General features: G+C 40.3%; 1 protein-coding gene across 1 annotated transcript in view; it reads right to left on the bottom strand.

The window, feature by feature from the left end:
- LOC122916719 (phospholipid-transporting ATPase FetA-like) overlaps window positions 1-2,988 on the bottom strand; it is a gene marked incomplete at its 5' end in the record, with an annotated part of 62,802 nt that extends 59,814 nt beyond the window's left edge. The window contains 2 exons of the mRNA XM_044264141.1: window positions 1,125-1,173; window positions 2,966-2,988. Coding sequence (XP_044120076.1) covers window positions 1,125-1,173; window positions 2,966-2,988 — 72 coding nt within the window. The remainder of the gene's footprint in view (window positions 1-1,124; window positions 1,174-2,965) is intronic.
- Window positions 2,989-10,504: the final 7,516 nt, after the last annotated feature.

The raw sequence follows: 10,504 nt of genomic DNA on the forward strand, positions 1-10,504 counted from the left end.
GGTTAAGTGTCCAACTCTTGGTCTATGCTCAGGTAGTTTCCATAAAAAGAGACAGAACCCTGCCTTGGGCTCCCCGCTCAGTAGGGAGTCTGCTTCCCCTCCTCTCTGCTTCTGCCCCCTCCTCCTGCTCTAGCACTTTCTCTTTCTCTCTAAAACAAAAATGTCTTTTTTTTTTTTTAAGATTTTATTTATTTATTTGACAGAGAGAAATCACAAGTAGATGGAGAGGCAGGCAGAGAGAGAGAGGGAAGCAGGCTCCCCGCTGAGCAGAGAGCCCGATGCGGGACTTGATCCCAGAACCCTGAGATCATGACCCGAGCCGAAGGCAGCGGCTTAACCCACTGAGCCACCCAGGCACCCCCAAAAATGTCTTTTAAAAAAAGATATATTCACACAAATGTGACAAAATTTATGATTAATGGTGTTCATTCAGAACCCTTTATCAGAGCAAAACACTGGGGACTATTTTTTTAGAGGGGACACCTGGATATGAATGGAGGCATTTTATTTCTTTAAGGTTTATTTATTTATTTTAAAGAGAGAGAGTGTGTGTACATGAGCCAGGGGTGGGGCAGAGAAAGAGGGAGAGAGAAAATCTCAAGAAGACTCTGCCCTGATGTGGAGATCAGTCTCACCACACCAAGATCATGACCTGAACCAAAACCCAAAGTCAGACACTTAACTGACTGAGCCACCCAGGCACCCCTGAATGGACACATTTTAAATGTTCATCAATAGGAGATTGGTAAAATAAATTAAGGTATATTTAAAACAGTGAAAAACCATTCCACTGTTAGATCTGTGTATTATCACAGATCTCCAAGTGGAAAAAAGATTGTTGAACTACGACTTCATTTGTGCAAGAAAAAACTACAGTATTTCTTTTCTAGAAGTTATATATGAAACCCCCAATCTGAGATATAGTCTCTCCTGAGCCTAGGTCACGAGAATTAATTTTGGTTTCTGAGCCCTCACTATACCAGCCCTCATTGTATAGGAGCTTGAAAGAAAGTAGAACCTACGCTGTAGGATTTACATCTGCAATGAATTCCTGCCCAACTCACAAAGGGGAATATTAGAGGAGAATACTAACCCCCTGAAGTAACTAGAGGCCTGATACTCACGGGATATCCAAAGGTAGAGTTGAGTTCTCTGCTATTGGCTTGTAGATATCTCACTTGTTCTGAAAAAGAGGAAAGAAATGATGAGAAGGATAATCCTCTATGGATCAGCCTGGGATGTTGACTGCTAGTGAAGACTTCACTAGATCTTCACACTTTCTCACTGAGGAGGATTATGTCTACAAATGGGGCTTTTGTCTCTATTCGAAGAATGAAGAAATACAATAAAAATGGAAATCCTCGAGTGTTAAAGCGTTCTGGAGGCAACAGGACCAGAAATTTTCAAGGAGGTTTTTTTTTTTTATTATTATTATTTTTTATTATTATTATTTTTTTAAAGATTTATTTATTTGACAGAGAGAGAGAGAGAAAGATATCACAAGTAGGCAGCGAGGCAGGCAGAGAGAGAGAGGAAGGGAAGCAGGCTCCCTGCTGAGCAGAGAGTCCGATGTGGGGCTCGATCCCAGGACCCTGAGATCATGACCTGAGCCGAAGGCAGCGGCTTAACCCACTGAGCCACCCAGGCGCCCCAAGGAGGTTTTTTTTTTTTTTTTTTTAAATTTTATTTATTTATTTGACAGACAGAGATCACAAGCAGGCAGAGAGACAGGTAGAGAGAGAGGGGGAAGCAGGCTCCCTGCTGAGCAGAGAGCCCGATGCAGGGCTCGATCCCAGGACCCTGAGATCATGACCTGGACTGAAGGCAGAGGCTTAACCCACTGAGCCACCTAGGCACCCCTCGAGGAGTTTTGTACCATGAATGTCTCTCAGTAATAATCTTAGGTGATGTCTCCACAGACAACAGGATGGCTGTACCAACATCACTGCTAAACACAGAAACCCAGCCCTCTCCAATTAGTCAATCCCAGGACCTTATTTTAAGGTATTTGAGGTTCTTTCCAAGGCAGCTTTTCCTAAACTTGCTTAATGAAATTTAAATCAATACACCATTAATAGGCAGCTATTGTATAGAGGCCAGTGTGTTTGATCTTGTGGGGGATAAAAAGATAGATGAGTAAGACACAGTCCCTGACTTCAAGGACCTGCAGTTTGGTAGTAGTAAGCCTGATAATATAACATATGACAAAACCATCACATCAAAACACGTAAGTATTATGAACTATTACAAACAGTGAACCCAAGGCACCTGGGTGGCTCATTGGTTAAGCAATTGCTTTTAGCTCAGGTCATAATCTCAGAGTACTGGGATTGACTCCCTCATTGGGCTCCCCTGCTCTGTGGGGAGCCTGCTTCTCCTCTCCCACTGCCTGGCACTCACCCTGCTTGTGCTCTCTCTGTCAAATAAATAAAATCTTAAAAAAAAAATAGTGACCCCATTATTGTGTTATGAAATTTTTTTGTGTGTATTTCTATCTTCTATTTTTATTTTTTAAAAACATTTAAAATTTTAAATTAAGGGTGCCTGGGTGGCTCAGTGGGTTAAGCCGCTGCCTTCGGCTCGGGTCATGATCTCGGGGTCCTGGGATCAAGTCCCGCATCGGGCTCTCTGCTCGGCGGGGAGCCTGCTTCCTCCTCTCTCTCTCTCTCTGCCTCTCTGCCTACTTGTGATTTCTCTCTGTCAAATAAATAAATAAATAAATCTTTAAAAAAATTTTTTAAATTAATTTAATTAACATATAATGTATTATTGGTTTCAGAGGTACAGGCCTATGCTTCATCAGTTTTATATAATACCCAATGCTCATTACATCACATACCCTCCTTAATGTCCATCACCCAGTTACCCCCATCTCTCCACATCCCCACCCTTCCAGCAACCCTCAGCTTTTATCCTATGATTAAGAGTCTCTTATGGTTTGTCTCCTTCTCTGGTTTAGTATTGCTTTCTTTTTTCCTCTCTTTCCCTATGATCCTCTGTTTTGTTTCTTGAATTCCACATACCAGTGAGATCATATGATAATTGTCTTTCTCTGATTGACTATTTCACTTGACATAATACCCTTTAGTTCCATCCACGTCATTGCAAATGGCAAGATTTCATTTTTTAAAAAAGATTTATTTATTTATTTGACAGAGAGAAATCACAAGGAGGCAGAGAGGCAGGCAGAGAGAGAGGAGGAAGCAGGCTCCCTGCTGAGCAGAGAGTCCGATGTGGGGCTCGATCCCAGGACCCTGGGATCATGACCTGAGCCGAAGGCAGAGGCTTTAACCCACTGAGCCACCCAGGCGTCCCAAGATTTCATTTTTGATGGCTGTGTACTATTCCATTGTGTGTGTGTGTGTGTGTGTGTGTATATATATATATATATATATATATATATATATATATATACCACATCTTCTTTTTTTCCCCCCCCGTACCATTTTTTTTTAATTTTTAATTTTTTATAAGCATATAATATATTTTTATCCCCAGGATATACCACATCTTCTTTCCCATTCATCTGTCAGTGGACATCTGGACTCCTTCCATAATTTAGCTATTGTGGACACTGATGCTTAAGCATTGGGGTGCAGGTGCCCCTTCTGGTTACAATATTTATAATCTTTGGATAAATACCTAGTAGTGCAATTGCTAGATAGGAGGTTAGTTTATTTTTAACGTTTTGAGGAACCTCCATACTGTTTTCCAGAGTGGCTGCACCAGCTTGCATTCCTACCAACAGTGTAAGAGGGTTCCCCTTTCTCTGCAACCTCACCAATATCCTTTGCCCTGAGTTGTTAATTTTAGCCATGGTGAGGTTGTATCTCATTGTGGTTTTGATTTGTATTTTCCTGATGTTGACTGATGTAGAGTATTTTTTCATGTGTCTATTGGCCATCTGTATGTTTTATTTCGAGAAATGTCTGTTCATCTCTTCCGCCCATTTCTTAACTGGATTTTTTTTTTTTTTGGCTGTTGAGTTTGGTAAGTTATATAGTTAAGTATTAAGTATCTGACAAGTCATTTGTAAATATCTCTCCTATCCTACAGGCTTCCTTTTAGTTTTGTTGACTGTTTTCTTTGCTGTGCAAGTTTTTTATCCTGATTAAGTTCTAATAGTTCATTTTTGCTTTTTTTCCCCCTTGCCTTTGGAGAGGTATCTATCAAGAAGCTGCTGTTGCTGAGGTCACAGAGGTTGCTGCCTGTGATTTTGATGGTTCCCTGTCTCACATTTAGGTCTTTCATCCATTTTGAGTCTGTTTTTATGTATGGTATAAGGAAATGGTCCAGTTTCATTCTTCTACATGTGACTGTCCAATTTTCCCAATACCATTTGTTGAAAAGACGGTCTTTTCTCCATGTGAATATTTTTTCTTGCTTTGTTGAAGATTAGTTGACCATAGAGTTGAGGGTCCATTTCTGGGATCTCCATTATGTTTCATTGATCTATGTTTGTGTGTGTTTGTGACAGTACCACATTGTCTTGATGATTACAGCTTTGTAATAGAGCTTGAAGTCTGGAATTGTGATGTCTCCAGCTTTGGTTTTCTTTTTCAACATTCCTTTGGCTATTTGGAGTCTTTTCCAGTTCTATAAAAATTTTAGTTTGTTTGGTCCAGATCTGTGAAAAATGCTGATGTTATTTTGACAGGGATTGCACTGAATGTATAGATTGCTTTGGATAGCATAAACATTTTAACAATATTTGTTCTTTCTAACCATGAGTTTTTCCATTTCTTTACATGTTGCTCAATTTCTTTCATAAGTGTTCTGTAGTTTTCAAAGTACAGATCCTTTACCTCTTTGGTTAGGTTTATTCCTAGACATCTTATGGGTTTTGGTGCAATTGCAAATGGGATCGATTCCTTGATTTTTTTTCTTCTCATTGTTAGTGTATAGAAATCCAACTGACTTCTGTGCATTGATTCTATATCCTGTGACTTTGCTGAATTCCTGTATCAGTTCTAGCAAATTTTTGGTGGCATTTTTTGGGGTTTTCTATATAGAGTATCATGTCGTCTGTGAAACATGAAAATTTGACCTCTTCTTTGCCAATCTGGATGCCTTTTATTTCTTTTTCTTGTCTGATTGCTGAGGCTACGTCTTCCAATACTTGTGCAACAACAGTGGGGAGAACTGACATCCCTGCCGTGTTCCTGACCTTGGGGGAAAAACTCTCAGTTTTTCCCCACTGAGGATGCCATTTGGTATGGGTCTTTCATATATTGCTTTTATGATATTGAGGTATGTTCTCTCTAATTCTGCACAGTGGAGAGTTTTTATCAAGAAAGTATGATATATTTTGTGAAATGCCTTTTCTGCATCTATTGAGAGGATCATATGGTTCTTGTCCTTTCTTTTATTAATGTGGTATATCACATTGATTGATTGATTTGCAAATATTGAACCAACCCTGCAACCCAAGAATAAATTCCACTTGGTCATGGTGAATAATCCTTTTAACGTACTGTTGGATCCTATTAGCTAGTATCTTGGTAAGAATTTTTGCATCCATGTCTATCAGGGATATTGGTCTGTAATTCTTCTTTTTAGTGGGATCTTTGCTTGGCTTTGGGATCAAGGTAATGCCAGGCTCATAGGATGAGTTTGGACATTTTCTTTCCATTTTTATTTTCTGGAAGAGTTTCAGAAAAATAGGTATTAATTCTTCTTTAAATGTTTGGTAGAATTCCTCTGGAAAGCCTGGGAATCCTTCCTAGAACTCTTGTTAAAGGAAACTTCCCTCCCCCTCCTCAGGAGCTTTGTACTGTCACTTTGTCACTCAATAAACCTTACTTTGCTAAAGACAAAACAAAACAACACAAAACCTTGCTTTGCTGCCACGAAAAAAAAAAAAAGAAAAGAAGGAAAGAAAGAAACTAGGTTCCAAAATAAGACAGTAAAACATATATATATATATATAAATAAAATATAATAAAAATGAAACAAAAATAAAAAACATACATATTAAAAAAATAATTAAAAAGGAATTAAAAAAGAATTGAATAAATAAGAAAATAACCCCCAAAATAATACTATAAGACTATACAATAAAAATAAAAAGAATACCATACACTGTTTTCCCCAGGACCTGAAGCTTTGCAGCCTTCTGTGATCAGTAAACTTGGTGTGATCCAGTTGTTTGTGCTGGTCTTCTGGCAGAGGGGTCTGTTGACTGATTCTCAGATGGACTTGCCCTGTTGAAAATATGCCTCCCTTGCACAGAGGCTGGGCTCAGTGTAAGCAAATCTGGATTCCACTATGTAGCACTGTTTTGCTCCTGAAGGCTTTCATCACTGATGGGTGGGGTGAATATGGTGGCACCCCACTCTCTAGCCCCAAGCTAGAAGTTTGCACCCTCCATTCTTCAGTGAGCCTTCACAGAGAAGCAATCAATCACTCTTGTCTCCCTGGTTTCTGTCAGAACTCTGTGTTCATCTGCCCTGTGACTGAGATGTTTTTATCTCAGGCCTGTGACTAAATTTCAAAACCCCCAATTTTATGGATTCCTGTGGAGTAGACCTGCACTGTTCCTCCTGGGGGAGAGAGGAGGGTCTCACTACCTTCTGCCTTTTGGGGGACCCCTCCCAGGAAAGTGATTGTGCAGCGATGTAACAGTTCACAGTTCATGGCAATGTAGAGCAGAAAGACAGCGCCTAGACTTACTGTTCTCAGCCTGCTTCCCCACTCCTACATCTGCGAACTCTGCCCCACTCAGGCACCCCCCATTCTTCTTCTGACCCTGGGGTCCTGAGACAATGCTGTCACATCCTGGAATGTATCACCACCTAAGCATCTTTAAGCCAGGACACCCCCACTGTAGCAGACTTCTAAGAGTTCCAATTCTGCACTCCACTGTTTATAATACTTTGCAGTAGCCTCTGTAAGCAGACTCCCTCCTCTCTGCCATATCCTCAGCTGTGTCACCCCTGACTCAAGTCTCTGCACTTCCTACCTTCCAAAAGGTAGATGGCTTTTCTACTTGTAGACTTGCAACATTTCTTTTCTCAGATCTCTGATTGATTTCTCAGGTATTCAGAATGATTTGATAACTAGGTAGCTGTACTTGAGGGACAAGTATCCTCTTGTCCCTGCTCCTCGACTATTTTGACTCATCCTCTCCACTTTTGTTTTTTAAAAGATGGGGTGGCGGGAGGCGGGGAGGGTCTTAAGTAGGCTCTACACCTAGCATGGAGCCCAATGTGGGGCTTGATCTCACAACCTGAGATTATTACCTGAGCTGTTATCAAGAGTCAGATGTTTGGGACACCTGGGTGGCTCAGTGGGTTAAGCCTCTGCCTTCAGCTCCGGTCCTAGGATCAAGTCCCTCACTGGGTTCTCTGCTCAGCAGGGAGCCAGAATCCACCCCCCCTCTCTGCTTGCCTCTCTGCCTACTTGTGATCTCTCTCTCTGCCAAATAAATAAATAAATCTTTAAAAAGAAAGAAAAGAGGGGTGCCTGGGTGGATCAGTGGGTTAAAGCCTCTGCCTTTGGCTCAAGTCATGATCCTAGGGTCCTGGGATCGAGCCCTGCATTGGGCTCTCTGCTCAGCGACAAGCCTGCTTCCCCCAACCCTTACCTGCTTCTGTCTACTTGTGATCTCTCTGTCAAATAAATAAATAAAATCTTAAAAAAAAAAAAGAGTCAGATGCTTAACCAATTGGGCTCCCTAGGTACCACTAAATCATGTAACTTTTTAAAAATTAGCATATAATGTATTATTTACTTCAGGGGTACAGGTCTGTGAATCATCAGTCTTACACAATTCATGGCACTCACCACAGCACATACCCTCCCCAATGTCCATAACCCAGCCACCCTATCCCTTCCCTCCTAACCCCCCAGCAACCCTTAGTTTGTTTCCTGAGATTAAGAGTCTCTTATGGTTTGTCTCCCTCCCAATCCCATCTTGTTTCATTTAAATCATGTAACTTTTAATACAGGATAGCAAGTCTTTTTTCTTTTTTTTTGAATTGTGACAAACATGCTATATTAATCTAAGGTATCAACAACAGAGTGTACTGATATGGGTATTTGGGAACTGTCTGTACTACTCTGGTACTAATTCTGTAAATCTATTTATTTATTTGCTGTTTTTTAAAAATTTCTTTTCAGCTTAACAGTATTCATTGTTTTTGCACCACATCCAGTGCTCCATGAATACGTTCCCTCCTTAATACCCACCACCTGGTACCCCGACCTCCCACCCCCCGCCCCTTCAAAACCCTCAGGTTGTTTTTCAGAGTCCATAGTCTCTCATGGTTCACCTCCCCTTCCAATTTCCCCCAACTCCCTTCTCCTCTCCATCTCCCCATGTCCTCTGTGTTATTTGTTATGCTCCACAAATAAATGAAACCATATGATAATTGACTTTCTCTGGTTGACTTATTTCACTCAGCATAATCTCTTCCAGTCCCGTCCATGTTGATACAAAAGTTGGGTATTCATCCTTTCTGATGGAAGCAAGTATTTTTTTAAAAAGTCTTCTTGGCTCTTCTTCTTTCTCTTCTGATAAACTTCAGAATAATTTTGTCCAGTTTCCTCAAGACTGAGAGGCAGAGCTATCACCCCTGGGAGAAACAGTCAGGTCTGGGAAATGATACTACATTTCTCAGGAGCATAAGATCACAGACTTTTTAAAAAGTTTTCATTTTAATTCCAGTTAGTTAACATGCAGTGATATATTAGTTTCAGGCATACAATATGGTGATTAAACAATTGCATACATTATCCAATGTCATCACAACAAGTACACTCCTTAATCCCTATCACAAATTTTACCCATCCCCCTCCACCCACCTCCCCTCTGGTAACCATCAGTTTGTTCTCTACAGTTAAGAGTCTGTTGATTTATTTCTCTTTTCCCCTTTGCTTATTTGTTTCTTAAATCCCACATATGAGTGAAATCATATGGTATTTGTCTATCTCTAACTTATTTTGCTTAGCATCTCTGGCTCCAAATAGAAAAGATTTCATTGTTTTTTTTTCTAGCTGAATAATATTTCATTGTATATGTATACCACATCTTTTTTATCTATTCATCAGTTGATGGACACTTGGGCTGCTTCCATATCTTGGCTACCGTAAATAATGCTGCTATAAACAGAGGGGTACATGTGTCCTTTTGCACTGGTGTTTTTGTGTTCTTTGGATTAATAGCCAGTACTGCAATTGCTGGATGGTAGGATAGTTCTATTCTCCAGCCCCCGCCCCTTTTTAAGTAGGTTCTATGTCCAGCAGAGAGCCCAGTGCAGAGCTTGAACTCATGATCCTGAGATCAAAACCTGAGCCGAGATCAAGAGTTGGACGCTTAACTGACTGAGCCACCTAGATGCCCCAGGGTAGTTCTGTTTTTTAATTTTGAGGAACCTCCATACTGTTTTCTAGAGCAACTGGACCAGTTTGCATTCCTACCAACAGTGTAAGAGGAGTGTGTGGAGAAAAAGGTTTCTCCACATCCTCGGCAACACCTGTTGTTTAGATCGTAGACTTTTAAAATATAGCTGAGGAGATTATAAGGCAATGATAAGGCAGGGACTTTCATGGTTCTTCACATAATATCTTATTCCTCCTTTGTCCATCAACAAAAATTGCTAAAAATCAAGAAGTTATAACATGAGTAAATTTCTTATAGAAAATACCTAAGGGGCCAAAGTCTGCACATTGGGCAGTACAAAAATAGAGAATTATGAGGAAGTTCAGGGATCTGCACAAATTATAGGAAAGGCAAAACTGGGATTTTTAGTTAGTTTTACCCCAGGATTTGAGAGGTTATGCAGATTAAGTGGGATGGAGTTGACATTTTTGCACTATTAGTCCCCTACTTAGTGACATACTATATATCTCTGTGAGGAAGATAGTTTTTGGTGTATCCCTGAGAAGCCACTCTTTGGTGCATTATTATGATTTTATCTGTATAGTTATTTTGCTAGCAATACATATGAGTCTTCCTTGGCCTAGGTTTACGATCCAGCTATGCACCCCTAGAATGTTCTACCAAAATAGTGCATTTCTTTCACATTGTTTAATTCTGGTGATTACTAGATTACGTGAATGAAGATGGGTAAAGTTGAAAGGAACTGATAGGATCTTTTGTTGTGCTTGTTTCGACAAGTTAGTGGCGTATTTACAACCTTGTGATACAAGAGCTTCAGCTAACCATTATAGCTTACGTTATCTGAAGAACTGGAACATGTATGGCTCAGATAATTTAGTTGCATCTAGGATTTAGAGTTGCTACTTGGCCTATGCAATTTGTGGAGGGACTTTTCTAGGGGCCCAGATAGTTGCCTGATTAGGGCAGAGTATCAGGAGAGCATTGGTATTTCTACCAGTGTTGAATTTATTTAATCCCTGAGTAGGCTAATATACTATGTTCATACTCAATCAGCTTAGGCAATAAATAAAATCAGTCTCTCCCACGCCATTTGCCCCTCTAACTATACCCAACAACCAGCACAGCCTCTCCATTTATTAAAAAAATATGTAACTCTCCATG

This window comes from Neovison vison, chromosome 9, assembly GCF_020171115.1.
Source record: "Neovison vison isolate M4711 chromosome 9, ASM_NN_V1, whole genome shotgun sequence".
NCBI classification, from domain to species: domain Eukaryota; kingdom Metazoa; phylum Chordata; class Mammalia; order Carnivora; family Mustelidae; genus Neogale; species Neogale vison.